Source organism: Perissodus microlepis, chromosome 14 (genome assembly GCF_051167445.1).
Source record: "Perissodus microlepis isolate ML-2025 ecotype Zambia chromosome 14, ASM5116744v1, whole genome shotgun sequence".
Lineage (NCBI taxonomy): Eukaryota > Metazoa > Chordata > Actinopteri > Cichliformes > Cichlidae > Perissodus > Perissodus microlepis.
The window spans coordinates 15,732,109-15,747,686 of record NC_140474.1 but is presented as its reverse complement, the minus strand read 5'-3'; the positions used below and the strand labels follow the sequence as shown (position 1 = coordinate 15,747,686).

Genomic DNA, 15,578 nt, shown 5'->3' with positions numbered 1-15,578 from the left:
TATGGTAGTAGAAGTCTTAAAAATTAAAATCAACCTTAGTTTTCAAATCCTATACTTGGAGAAGCTTAAAGACATCCCAAGCATTTTAAATACTGCTGTTTGCAAGTTAAAAGAGGTGATTGAGTCAGGAAGGGCTAGAGACACCCAACAGCACAAATAACATTTATTATGATTTATCACCTTTTTTAAACTGCAAATTATGTCCTCAAAGTCAAATCTGTCAGTATCTATTTTATCCAGCAAGATAATATTATCACACTTTAGTTTTTTATGGCAATTACATGTAATCTGTTTCTAATAATGCAGCAATTAACTGTGACAGGTCAGCAATAATCACATATCTGTAGCCGTCTACATATTTAACTATTACATTTCCACTCATCCACCTTGTTCTACCATAACATAACCAGAACCCAACCAGCCTGGCAGTCAGCTGAGTCCAGCCCCCCAAGTTGTGCTCATGGACAAAGACTCACTGTTATACTTGGAGAAGATGTCACCATAGCTTAAAACCCTTTACATTTACAGACCTTCAACAATCTCTTTGAGAGTAAATGCAGTTAGTCCAACTCGGACTGTGACAGTTTGCAGAAAGGTCGTCTCCTATCAGGAGACCTGTGCAATCGCCTTGTGATCAAAAGTGGTCTTGAAGAGTCGCAGAATGCGAAGAAATTCATTACAATCACCAGTTTTTGCAGATGCAAAGAGGATCCTGTCGTTTTTTTACTCAGGTGTGTGAGCCACTATCTTGCTCTGACAAAGCTACGTCCTAATTCAGACTAAGTCTGTTTTCTGTTTTTTTTTCCTATTATTTTAATTTATTTAATAAAATGTTGGTATTTGGCGTCTGTGTAACATGGAAACATGGATTGTTATCTAATTAGCTTTGTCCTATACTGGGAAGTGGACAGTACAGAATAAATGCATGCAGCAAAATCTATAAAAAATAATACAGATAGTTAGATATAGATAGATATGTTTACATATCAGATTTATATATTCATTTTGTCTGAATTTTTCCTTTTTTAGAAAGACAGACAGTGGCTGTGCGACGGACTGTGCAGGGTGTACACCACCTTCTAGCCTATGACAGCTGGGATAAGCTCCAGCACGCCGTGACCCTGGGGATGTTTGGATGGATGAACAAGCACGCAATAAAACCTAAAAATGGATTTTTAGGTCTAACAAAATGACACATAGATAATTTCAGTAGACTCACCCTCTACCCCATCGACAGTTAATGTTTATTAGCCTATCAGGTTATTTGTACAGCACAAAAAGGACTTGGCCATGAATTGCTGGCTCGGACAATTCTTCCCTTTCTGGCACTCAAAGCAGCAACAGGAGACGTGGAAGGAAGCGAGATGAGACGGCATATGGCGACCATCATGAGCCAAACCCCGACTGACAGTGTTGCCGAAACATGCCGCACACCTACAATAATCTGCTGAGCCACAAACTGATCACAACTGCCTCTCCGACATCTAACTACAAACACACAACCCGGCTCCTAAAAGTCCAACAGATTAACGTAAGAGCAGCACTAACAGTGGAAAATTGAAAACATGGAAAAAATAGGGGCTAAAAATACAGCCTGCAGCAGGTGACGTTCATTTTTTTAATGGATCTAAATTACCATAAAATCCATGTGGCGGGAGAGGAGATGAAAGTGAGCCAATGACAGGAGTAAACAGAGTGTAGAGAGTAGCGAGGGATGACAAAGGGGAGATTAACGGATGAACTTGGATAAGATGAAGTGGGGGAAAGGAGCTTTAAGCAGCAGAGTGGGAGGGAAGTTTGGTGCTGTGGTGCTGACAGTTTGAGACACATCTCTCTCTTTTCTTTTTTTGTCTTTTACATTAAACCTGCCCTGCAGCTTTAACCATCCACATTTTTTTAAAAGTAACCTGGGAATAAGCACATTAGGGCAGCTTAGATATAAAGCAAGTGTGTGTTTAAACAGGGATGATCTGAACTCTGAAACAGGAGCCGGTTAATACTCCACCACTGTTAACAGCGATTATTTGCAAGGTGAAAAGGAGAAATGTGGCCCGGGGGGAGCTCAGGCATGTATAAAAAGTAAGTTAATGAAACCGTCCAGACACGCGTCGTCTACTTTATCTCTGCGTTTGCTTCTCATCTCCCAAATGTGGGATAGAAATGGTTTTAAAATGAACAACAGTAACCTCAAAAGTTACAGGATCTTGAAGTCAGTGGATATGAACAGCCTGTGGGCTTATTTAAAATGTTTCAGCATTTTCAGTGACAGTTTAAGGTCATATTCACAGCAACATTTTACGGCTTTACTAGGTTATAAGGAGAGACAAGGGAAAAGGGAAGACATATTAAAGTCATTCAATGAATAAAAACAACTCGAGTAATCTCTGAGATTATTAAAGTCAGAAAACTCAGATATTCCTTAAAATATAATCAGAAATGTCTGAGAAAAACATTTTTCCCCCACCTATGTGAAATCTCCTTTTTTTTAGGAGGTATGTTTCTGAAGTGCAGCTGTTAATCTGCTAATCTAACTAAAGCAGCAAGTGAAAGTAAAGCTTAAACATTTTCCAAGGTGAGGTCGAAATAGTAAAGCAAAGTAAACGCAGGTAAATTTAATGTGCAGGACCGAAATTTAAAGATTTCTGAGGGAGCTCGGAAAATTTCATTGCTACTGTGTTAATAAAGATTATGATTCTTGCCATCTCACTATATAAAGTGATATCATAAAGATTAAAAAAATGTAAGCTGATAAATTAACATATATGTTCGTGTACATGAGCGAAGTGGAAAAACTGCCACAAGCTGCCAACTGGATGGGTTTTTGATGATGACGATAATAATAATAATAATCATCATTTTGGACTTTTTTAGTTTCAGAAACCACTTCCTGTAAACTTTTTGAGTTTTTTTCTCTTACCACCTCCTACGTTGCCATTTTTGGGGGTGTTATTCATGTTTTAAAATCTAATTTTTAAGACAGGAAATGAATATATTATTAATTTAACCACAAACTCCAACAGAAATACCGCTGTGACACATTACAAAACACAATATCCAGATCATATGCAAAAACATGCCGGAAACAAACCAAATATATTTTCAAACAGTTTTCAGTGCAGCTGCTGGAGCAGCCATACCTTCATCTTCAGCTAACCGTGATTACATATGTGACAAACACACACACACAAAAAAATCACTTTGATTACATTCTTGACTGAGGCTGTGTTCAGGTAACAGCCTTCTTACCTCCCAGTAGTTGAGCAAAAGGTTCAGGGCAGGTTGAAGGGACGGGAAGCGTCAGCTTGTTCATTGCGACTCCGTAAGCTACCGCCAGTGCATCTATCTCCCGGTAAGGAACCTCGCCAGTGAGCAACTCCCAGAGCAACACACCAAAACTATGAGGAGAGATAAAAAGGAGAAATCAACATTAAATCTATTCTAACTTAAAAAAATATTTCAACTGTCACCTTCATTTTTTTTGTAAGTGTAGAACATGCTGTGGATCGAACATTCACAGCAAATTAGTCATTTAGTCAAGTTTAGTCAAAAAGAAAAGATAAAGCAGGCTGGGTGGGATGTGTGTCGATAAGTACAACGTAGAATAAACAGCTTTCTGTTGTGCAATACAGAAAATACCTCTATAAAGTAAAATAGCTCTGTGTTCAATAATGCAGCAATATAAAGGAGAATGTTATTCACTTTGACTAAATATAGTGCAAACAACAGTCACAATATAAAATTAAAGTGGCCCAGTATAAACCACGTAAACGTGATATTAAATAAAATATGAAACTAGTGACTGAAACCATCAGAAGAATATCTGCTGTTGTCATAATTTCCAGTCAATCTGACTTCCTTCTGCAATCACGCATCACTTCCTGCAGATGATGCCTATCTTTTATATACAGGCCATGTTATTAAATAAACAGCCTGAACACTTGGAATTGCTAATTACTTAACTTTCTTCTTCCCTGCTCTTCTTCTTCTTACCGTTCCCTTTAGAGGTCCAACACAGTAGATCATCTGCCTCCATCTCACCAGCCCTCTCCTCTAATCACACCAATCGTCTGTATGACCTTCTTCACTACATCCTTACATCTTCTCTGAAGTCTTCCTCTTTTGCTCCTCACATTTCTAATCCTTTCTCTCTTGGTCACTTCCATTGAAAATCTCAGCATCCTCAACTCCACCTCCAGCTCCACCTCAGTATTCATCCTAAAAGCTTTCATTTCTGTAGCGCAGAAGAGCATCTACCTGTATTGCTCCTGTGTGTTTAGACTTTCTCACCATCTTCTCTTTCTACATGTAACCCCAGACTGACTGCATTATGTGGAGATCAAGGCCCGAGGAGGCTACACTGTCTGTTGTAGGTCGTCAGAGGTTTTTATGACTCTAGCTGTGTGTTTGGGATCATTGTCCTGCTGCAGACGCTGTGCTGATGCCACTTTGCTGGAAAGTCCACTGACAGCTTTTATAGTGTTTTGATTATTCACCCTGTTCCCCGTTCGTCTGCCCTGACAGGCTGCATGGAGACATCTGTCAATGTGTAAACCAGGGAAGTGCAGTGACACACAAAGAGGCAAGGGCAGTACCTCCACACGTCGCTGCTCTTGGAGAAGAGGGAGTGCTTGATGACCTCCGGGGCCATCCAGGCGTAGGTCCCTGCTGCACTCATCTTGGTGGTCTGGTGCCACTCTCTGGCCAGACCAAAGTCTGTGATCTTCAGGGTTTTGCCATTCAGGTCATCCCGCTCCACCGGCTGCAGAATGAGGACTGAGGATGAGGAGGAAAGAAAACAGAAGAGAAGAGCTTTCGTTATAAAAGGTGACATTCTCATACACACAGTGTGGATGACAAAAACGCACACAAATACACTTAGAAACTGCTTTTGTGACTTTTAAATATGCAAATGCTCTCTGACAAGATATCAAACTACTGAAAGGGAAAAAGTAGAAACACAGACAGCAAACAAAGCTCCAGAGTCATGAATAATTACTGCAATCCAGCAGTAAAAATGAACTCACATTACACAAACCAAGTGTTTTTATGATTCTTAAATGCAAATATCTCTTTCTTTATAGTTCCTTTATGATACAGATTGAATTTATTTATTTATTTTGGGTGAGGGGGTGGATGTTCTAAATTAAAAGATCAAATTATAATGAAATTAACCAACAAATCAGTCAAAAATAATCACTGCTTACAGCCTTAACAGAAGTGTCAGTGTGATTCAGTTAACTTCTGCTTTACTTTAAGTGTTTGTTCACAACAGTTGTCCCAAAATGCTTTATATTGAGAAGTAAAGACCTACTATATTACCAAAAAGAAAAGAAAAAAAAAACCCAAAACACCAAAAATCAGATATTCAAACAAGACATGCAGACTGTGGGGAGGAAGAACTCCCCACTCCTGCAATCAGAGACCATGAACAAGACGCAGGGGGCAGTGCAATGAAGGCAGGAGGAGATTAAAGAGTCTTCTTTCACTTCTTATTATATTCAGCAGAATCTGTGAAAATTACGATGGGCCTGAGACGTCAAATCATTGCAACTTAAGAAAACAGCAGCAAATATAGAAATGCTACAAAAGCGCACAACAAAACAAAAACACAACAGAAAGCAAAGCAAAACATCACAGAACACAACACAAGTGTTTTTGTGGAGACAATAATGTGACGGACCAGCTGCAGAGGTGACAAGCTAACAGTAAACGGCTATTCAGTTCAATTCAATTTTATTTATACAGCGCCAAATCACAACAACAGTCGCCTCAAGGTGCTTTATATTGGAAGGTAGACCCTACAAAAATACATAGAGAAAATCCCAACAATCATATGACCCCCTATGAGCAAGCACTTTGGTGACAGTGGGAAGGAAAAACTCCCTTTTAACAGGAAGAAACCTCCGGCAGAACCAGTCTCGGCCATCTGCCACGACCGGACAGGACAGGATAAAAGACATGTGGAAGAGAGCCAGAGATTAAAAACAAGTATGACTAACAGCTAATAAGCATGTAAAGAGTTATAAGAATCATACACATACACATCATCGCACACATTACCTGCATGTTTTGGTTTCTATCACTTCTTCACCTGTTCCGTCACATTATTGTCTCCCCTAAAACACCTTTTTTTGATTTGTGAGATTTTCTTTCCTACATGCTTTGTGTTTTATTCAATTTCCAATGTGTTTTTCTCCCTCTGCTGTGTTTTGTGTGCAGTGTTTTTCTATTTGCTGATAATTCATAACTTTGAGTGCACTTCACCTCCCAGGGCCACTGCATAAATGCTGAAAATCAAACCATGGATCTATTTTTCATTAAGAATAAGAGTTCAGCAGCACAGCCATGTTCGCAGAGCAGGTGTAGTTGGACCTTTGTGCCTATTTCTTCCATTCAGTGAAACTACCTGGTCAGTCTGCAGTTTCCTACAGTGACGGTATTTTAATGTATGCAGTCTCCTTGCTAACATTAGATACCTTCGTCTTTGTGCCGCTCTCCGACTTCCTCCTTCATTTCCGTGAGAGGACTGGCTATGGAAATATTTGGAGTGTACACAGTTCACTGGGAGCCAGGTGGGGGTTGCTCTCTCTCTCTGACTCGCTCGCAATTATCTACAGCCGTATGCAAAAGGTGGTGAAACAAGGCTACACACACACACACAACAGCGTCTTTGTTTACACACACGTGCACTCCTGTGCGCGCGCGCACACACACACGCACAATAACCTTTCACATGATAAAGGTGTGTCTCTTTCGCTCTCTGTGCTCTGTCCACAAGCTCGCTAGGAGACGAGTTTCAGTGATACGGACGTGCTCTCAGGCCTATCAGCTGATACGTCCATAGCCGAGTCATGTTTTGCTTGAGGAACGCCGTCACAGCACTCCATTACAGAGAGGCTGTAGCGGTGAGACGACGATTAAATCGTGTTTGTGTTTGTCTGCTGGGTCAGGTCTTAATAGCGACGAAGAAGTCACACGACTCTGCCTGTAACTTGCTTTACATCCCCCCAGATCAGATCCTTCATAATGTAATTCTATTTTTGTGTCGCTGTACACACAGCATCTCCCACACATCAGTGAGTGCTGCTCTTCCTGAAGTTTCTCACTTGTTCTTTGAAGTGTGTTTTTTCTTATCCTATTGAGGTTCAAATGACATGTGGTGGTTTACAGATTGCAAAGCCAGTTAAGAAAAATGTTATAGTGACCTTAAAAAGTATCTTAGAGTTTATTTATTGCTTATTGGCAGCTCTCTATATGAGACTATCAAGGTCTTCAGCTCAGCCACTGTGGCCCTGCACCTTTAAATCAGCATTGTTTACTATTCCGTTTTCTTTTGTTAAATCTTAACGGTCTCATGTATTTCTTCATATTTCATAAAATGTGAATGTATGGCATTAGAAGTGCACACTGTTTTGGGGTCTTTTCTTATTAGACTTTATGTACAATATAATCTTTTAAAAGAACAATATATTTTATTCAATTCACTCGATTGTTAAATGAGTAGAAAACTATACTTTTGGTTGTTTTCTTATTCACAAAAGGACCACCACAGCAGTTAGTTCCTGTCTTGAAACAACCCAAAAAGGGATTTGTGTCTCCTCCTTGGATCAAACCAGGTATCTTTTACTTGATCCTCCCTTTTTTTTTTTATTGCTGGTTCCAAACACCAAAAAGGTATTTTATGTAAATCCAGTGACAGCATATTTCTGTCAAACCACATTTATAAATTTTTGGGGGGTTATATATATTATTAATAAACCAAATAAAATAATTCAGGACCCAAAATTGAACCCTGAACGCCACACTGCATTAAATATAAACACTCCAGTTGTATAGCTGGTATTTTCTATCGTTGTTATAATTTTCTCCAGAACTACTGATGGAGTCAACCTATTTGTATGGAATCCATACTCAATTAAACTATACTGTATGCATATTATTTGTACATGATAACAAATATGTATAGCCTAGGTTAAATTATAATAAAGTTATTGAAGTGATACAAGAAGTTTGACTCTAATGGTAACTGGTGGAAATCACAGACTAACCCCATATGTTTCTGTGATATTCTGTACATTGCATAGAGTTGTCTAATTAACGAATAACATAAACAGCTGTTAAAGAACTAAAAGGCAGGTATTAAATGTGTATTCGCTGCATTGTTGGGGTCAGTGTGTGTTTATTGTGTTTGCTTTCTCCTGCTATGTTCACTGTGTGGGTTTTGTCCTATAAGTCGACTTCTGTTGGCTAATTTCTTTACATTTGCTTATAATTTGAACCAATGCATTAATCAATGCACTGGTACAAAAAACGAAAGAAAAAAAAAACCCCACTATAATGTATACAATATATACTACTATATATTACTGTTACAGTGGACTGGACGTCTACTTGAGCAGTTTTGTTTTGTTTTTTTAATTTAAGACTTTTACCTGTAACTATGTATTTTTATATCGTGCCCTTGGTGCTTTTACTTTAATAAACAGGTGAAGTATGTCACCTCGGGCATGCATATTAGCAAAAAAGGAATAAAATATTCTATATCTTAGTGGATAATGAGAAAAAATATTCAGCAACAGTTTTGAGCAAAAATGCCAAATACTGCTCACATTTGAATATTTGCTGTTTTCTTCAGTTTTCTAGAAAAGTCAGTTAAGGTTTTAGATTTCAGCTTTGTTATTATATAACACATCACAGATGAAACATCTAAAGCAAAAAAATACTACATGTTTTACCAACGCTTTAAAATGTATAACGCTGAAGATAAAAACTTGAAAAATATAGGCGAGTCCTTGAGTACATGTTATTTTCCACCTCTCTAAGGTAATGTGACTGTGTCGAGGAGTAAAGTGAGGGTTGCTGACAGTGATAATAAGCTGCCCTCATCCTCCTCCTCCTTCATCCGTTCTATTCTGATACTGCCGTCTGTGTGAGGGACGACTGTCTCCTCAGGGTTAGCTGTTTCTGAGAAGCAAAAATGGACCCGGACAGACTCCAAAGAGAAAAAAAGAAAAAAGGACAGAGAGAGATTGGGATGTGTTTGCATGCTCGGATGGGTGTGTCCTCACAGTCCACTTTTCCCAGTTCGTTTCGTGTGTACATACACAGAGCCCTGACACTCTGGGAGAGGACATCAGGCATGTGGGTGGAAGGTCGGGTGGAAATAGAAAGAAAAAGACAGGGAGGCTGACAGAAACGCACAAACACCAACTGGATGTGTGACTGAAGCAGCACTTCCACCTGCTTCCTCTCCGTTTCTCATCTTCATATGAATATATCATTAGCTTAGGTTCACACACTGGTAGAGAGGCCTTCATATTCACCCTGCCACAAGTTCTTCCATCCATCATTTCATCCACACATCAAACACACAAATCAACATGTTTGTGTTAAGCTGGCAGCACAGAAACCTGAAGTGCAGCGACACACGAATAAGACTCGCAAGGGCGTGGGAAGCATATTTTTATCGCAGTGAAGGAGGGAAAAAAAAGTCCTCAAGGATAGTGTGGCTTTTACACAATGCGATGCCAGCGCTGTTGGAAATGTTATCTCAATAGGGGAATGAGAAGAAAGCAAGAAGCACTGCTTACATTCTCCCAAAGGGCTTCTATACAAACATGAATTGTGGTAAATATCACAGCCACTGATTAATCGCACATCTTGATTACAGTCATCATACTTTGACAGTATTTCATCAAGAAAAACTGGTGCTTTCTCTGCTATTTGAAAGCAAAAAGTCAATATCATTTACACTCTCTTATCAATGACCTCAGAGTGCTGTGCCTGCAACCTACAGAGAGCATCCAAATTATAAACAAGCAGATCAGAACGAGTCTAAAGCCAAGCAAATAGCTCCTTGAGGAAAAATAAAGCAATGAAGAGATAAAAACTGAGCTTCATAAACAGGAGCTCTGCAGTTATTAAGTCTTTTGGGTACCACGCACCTCAGTGTTGTGTAACTTCAGTGCCCGTGGTCCCTAATTGCAATAATTGAACATCTAGGAGGCAATAAACTTCACATTCTGACTTGTTGCATCCTATTAGAGTGTGGTTTAATTCAGTAAGCTTTTTAGAACGACCCATTCATTCACAAATTCTTTTAAAGGCAGAAGGCTTATGTGTTTGATTTTACACACCTGTGGCACTGAAAATACCTCAGTTATAAACCTAATAGGAGAACCCTTAAAAATCTTTTCTGTACTGTGGCTTCTGTCATGTTTCAGGTCTACTTATAGAACATTAGACATTAGTGAGGGTGGTCTACTTTTGGAAAATCCTGGAACCTATTCTAATGTCATCAAACCAAGTTTTAGTTATACATTAAAGGTACAGGTGAGGTCATCAAATGAGGGAGTTAAGGGTTAGGAGGTGAGGCCCAACACTTCTGCTCATTTAGCATAGCTTCTGGGACGGTACCGTTAACTCTAAGTGTCTTATATCTGCATTTTCTCCACTTTTTTTTTAAATGACGAGCACTTTACTCATGTGATTGTGCAGAAGTCTATGGGGAAATTAAAGACTGCCTTTCAATCAAAATAATGAGTCAGTGAAGAGTTTTCGGCCTCAAATGTTACTGAATAAAAATGTATATTTTATATATGTGTTCACATTTAGAGTACAAACAGACAAAGTTTTTACTGTGCGTTTCACAGGATTTTTATTTTATTTTTACTTTTGTATGCGTTGTGCGTCTGTGTGAGCCAGTATATGTATTAATTTCTGATATTTATTTAAATATCTGCTTTAATACGCAAGTGACCTTATTTCTGATGTGGTTTTTAGGCATGTGAACCCATATATGTGGTATTAGCATATACAAATAAAACTGAATTGACTGGATATGATACTGTGAGATGCTGTCTTGTGACTGGCATGTCAGATCCACCTCTTATTCATGTCATAAGATTATTTCTTTAAAATCCCAAAACCCAAAAAGCACTGCATGACGTCACAGTGGCTACATCAGTCTTTGACACAGGTGCGCACCAGTTTGTGATCTCTGGAAGAGGACTGCAGGGTTTAGTTTTTGGACAGGACACACAGTGTGACTCAGGCCGCACTCTCAAAGCTGCTATCACAGCCGAGTATTGATCAGCTGTCAGAGACACCTGCTGGGAGTCGAGTTTTTTCCACAGAGAGCAGTGCGGCAGCAGTTTTCTGCCCCTCTGATTATTTATTTACTCGCACCAGACATCCATTGCCGGACTTTGAACCCAGTCGTTGTTTAAACACTGACAGAGAGGCTTTGAGCTTACTAATGATCCTTCAGACTAGTTAGTCAGGGCATTAAGAACAGGTGACACATTAGCCTACAGCCCACACGGATGCTTCACCACAATGGAATGTGCAAAGGTCTTCTGAGTGAAGGCATTTCTGGAAAGCTTATATTTAAAAACAAAACAAAACACATAAGCAAAGAGTGTTTAGCACATGCTAGTTGTGATCTGGAAAACCCTGCTGCCCAGTATGTTGAACAGAGAATGTTGTACTTCATGCAGGTTTGTGTAACTATTAGTCAGCAACAGAGGAGAATTATTTCACAACAGTAAAAGCAGCACGGCGAAAATAATCGCTGACTTGAAGCAGGACGAGAGCATTTGCAATGTAAGCACAACTAAATGCAGCAGGAAGTTTGCTTCATCCACTAAAAGTAAAGCATCCATGATAATACAGGTCACAGACTTAGTATCTTTTGTATAATGACTGTGATGAAAACCAGGTTTTTGGTTGGGCATATTCAGCGTGTACTATTGACAGTCTTAAAACACATAATCCTAAAGACCAGTGAGCCGATCCCTGCCAACAACTGGTTTCTATGGAAAAATGTTTATTCCCCCACTGGTTGGCAAATGGTTGCTGGCTGTTGCTAGGTGAAATAAGTCACGAAGAGGGTGCTGCACTAAAAACCTGCTTGTGATTGGTCTGTAGCAGACGGTTGCAGACGGTTGCAGACGGCCGTAGTTTGCATGGTATCTGCACGCTTGTGTGCAAACACTCAACATAAAAAGTGCAACAGAAATCGTCGAAACAGAGAGCGATCACCTTCAAAGTAAAAGTTGCATTTTTTCTAAAGAACTGTTTGTTACACAGTTAACAACTTTTACTTTGAAGGTCCCCAACATACATCTCACCTTCTTGCTGTAAGGCGACTGTGATAACGACTCCACCACTGTGGTGACCCGATTTAAACTTATCCAAGCAAGCTTCTGGCTTTCTTCCCCCCAGGAGCTTTCTGTCCTCCCTGATCTCACCTCAGCATGCCTGCGTTATAGTTTGACAGTAAGACTCCCTGCCTGCTACTCATGTTGCTTGCACCAGGTGCTCAGGGCTCACCTCACCTCTTTCACTACTTAAGCTAAAAAATAAAAAATAAAAAATAAAAAAAAAAGCTAGAACTAACAAGAATAGTCAGAGTAACAGCCAGAGGCATCCACTGTCCAAAGGCCTGTTTTAAAAATTCATTACAAAATATATACATAAATGATCTAATAATAATAATAATAATAATCTTTTATGGGTTTTTTTGGACATGTCAGTCACAACGTTTAAAAAACATGTTATTATACTTAAGGGAGGCAAAATATTAGGAGCAATTTTCAATAGAAAACAGTGTTAAACACCTTTCACCAAAGGCTCTGACCGTGATAATAAAAAGTACATTATTAGCTTTCTATGTTAACAACAACAAAAAATGCATCTGCATTATAAAGTTTTCATTGTTTGTGAAACTGCTCCGGTTAGGTCGTCTTGATGCATGCTCAATCATCCAGGTAAGTAAATTTCCAAAAGCTGATAGTTTGTGTTGAAAAGTTGCATAATTAAGATTAAGGAACTGACCTCCCAGCCCATTGTTCCTTCACTGTGCTGGTTTCAGTCATTATGCAAATGTACTGTTTATAAGATTGGGGAAACCTGCAGTCAGCTGAGACTGAAGAAGTCACTTGGATGAGTGATGAAACGTTTCTCCCACAAAACGCTACGTCCAGATGAACAGAATCAACTTTTGGAGACTCCGGTTAGGTCTCACATTTTATTCTTAACTATCAGGTCTAAATTCCACTTTTCACATATTTTCAGCCCAATATTGAGAGAAATACTGATGAAATGTATTTTAAAACACTACAGCACGACTACCGGCAGATGAAAAAAAACAAAACAAAACTATTTACAACTCCTTTTGATGACTATTCAGTGGGATTTTTACAAGCCCTGAGCAAAGTGCCATCGTCTCTGTGCTGCCTCGCCTTAAATAAACTCCGTGATGGGAGAGCGAGCAATCAGCTGGAGCAGCGTTTTGGGCGTGGTCCTCTGAGCTGTCAGCTGAGAGATTTATCTTCTGCTGATCAGCTGATCTGGTTACTGCAGGTGGAACAGCCTGACAGAGCTCGACACCGCTTTCATTTTCCTTCCTCTGTTCTTTAAAGTAACACTGCAGGCACATTAGAGGAAAGCGCAGTAGCTTATAGCAAGTGTATGCCTAGTGAAAACCCTAACATAAGAAAATTACACTTTATTGCTCAAAAATATAAATATATACATGAAATGTGGCTGAATAAAGTTTTAAAAAAAAATTAAAAATCAACTGCATCCTAAGCTGACCTCCAGAGAGCAGCCTGGACACATCCAGCTGATATCGGAGCGATGAGGAAATTCACAAATGCAAATGTGCCCTGAATGATTCAGCTTTAACATCAACAGTGGGGGCGTTAGGCTCGATCTCTTGCATCACATGTATAATTTCTGGATTCAGTCCACACTGCTGTGTCATTAATTTGATGTTGTGGTAACAAGTGGGAAAGGTCACAAACCAGAGTAGTGACGTTGGGAAAGAAAAGGTGACTGGGGTATGAACACCCTGACGCTCCTATGAGGATCCATTTTTACCGTCGTCCTCGTCGGTTTAAAGGAAACTACACCACATGAAAATCAACCATGAGGAGAACCATCAGGAAACTACGACCCCCTCCCTGGAAGCCAAGTAGTGATTAGTACGATGCTCCTTTAAATTCAGCACATTATCTCCTAATCTGGGCAGCATCATATTCATGAAGGTGCGTAGCCATTATAGTGTGACATTTCTAGCCGCCAAGTAAATCATTTTGACTGTAAAACGGTGATAAATGGTTAAAATTTTAATCTAATCTTCATGTTTATTATGGATTACCCCAAACTATAAATGCCTACTGACTGTGGCCTTGGAGCACCATCATCAAGTGCAAAACTAAAAGTTAAACGCCACCAATCCTGTCTGGTTTTTTTGTATTAAATATTCAGTATCTGTAGATGTTATTTATTATACAAACAGAAAACTTATATATGTGTAAACCAGATACTCAGGGTGGATTCAAAAGGAGATACTGGGCACATTTTCCTCAAAGATACCATTTTATCTCTCTCAAGCCCTGATCTCTAATTTTTGTTTCAGCCAAGCAGCACGTGGAATTTTATTTAATTGATAATTTTATTTCATTTAGTTTTTTATTTTAATCCTTTTTTGTATATATTGGTTAGGTTTTCTTAAGGCGGTTTCATTGCATTTTCTTTCATTCCCAGACACTTGTTTAAAAAATGTCTAATCTAACACAAACCTAATTTGTTAACAGTCTGATGTCTGCATTTACTTCAAAGCAATGAGTCTAAATCAAGCCACGAACAGATGCTAACATGGATGGTGCAGTTTCAAAAGCTGCCACTAGAGGCAGGATACAAACGCAAGTTAGTCTTCATATACGCTCATTTTAAATCCCCAACTTACAGCATTTGTCACTGAAGTAGAAATACAGACACTTGCTTAGTTAGAAAATACTCCGGTAAAAGCTAAAGTACTGATTAAACCTCTTTACTCAAATAAAAACTGTAAGATAACCAAATCCCAACAAATTAAATGGGACAAAATGGGACTCTGAGTGACAACACTGGCTGGAGTCAAACACACTAAGTAGTCAGCAGATCAGCTTTTCCAAAATTTATATTTTGTTTTAAGCCAAAATTAGCATCCCAGTTAATATCACACATCTCGCCACCCAAGCTAGCAATAGCCTCACCCGATAACCTTCAACTGCTCTTCCAAATATGATCATGCCTGGCTTAAAGGGAAAAAGAATAATCAATGAATAAAATAGGATAGGAACAACCAAAATTCCAGAAACTAGCAGTCGATGGGCTGCGTCCCTCTTTTGTATACAGTCTCACAAAGCTGCTGGCTTAGTTCTCAGTGTTGTTTTTATCTTGACAAAATGTTTGTAAATTTTAATTCATGTTGTTTTCATGTCCAAAATGGGCCTTTGGGGTTAAATATTTAGTCAGATGTGAGCCACACAGTTGTGACATTGTTGAATTTTATTATATGAGATCCATTTAGGTACAGCCAAATAACAAAGACCATCCTTCATCGAGTTATTTCTTTTTTCCTTTTCCCTTATCAGACTCATTTTACAGCCCCTTCTCCCTCTCCCCTGCAGACCAGGTGTATCATGCACTTGATAACAGCTGCTTCTGTGTCGCCTAGTCAGCACCCCGATGCACATCTCCAACCACCTTCATCTACCTCCTCATCCTCCTGCAAGTGCAGTTTTTGT

At 39.2% G+C, this 15,578-nt stretch overlaps 1 protein-coding gene across 1 annotated transcript in view; it reads right to left on the bottom strand.

The window, feature by feature from the left end:
* map3k10 (mitogen-activated protein kinase kinase kinase 10) overlaps window positions 1–15,578 on the bottom strand; it is a 46,670-nt gene that overhangs the window by 11,132 nt on the left and 19,960 nt on the right. Inside the window, exons 2-3 of the mRNA XM_084951751.1 lie at window positions 4,593–4,773; window positions 3,247–3,395 (exon numbers count right to left, since the gene is read on the bottom strand). Of these exons, the coding sequence (XP_084807877.1) occupies window positions 3,247–3,395; window positions 4,593–4,773 (330 nt within the window). The remainder of the gene's footprint in view (window positions 1–3,246; window positions 3,396–4,592; window positions 4,774–15,578) is intronic.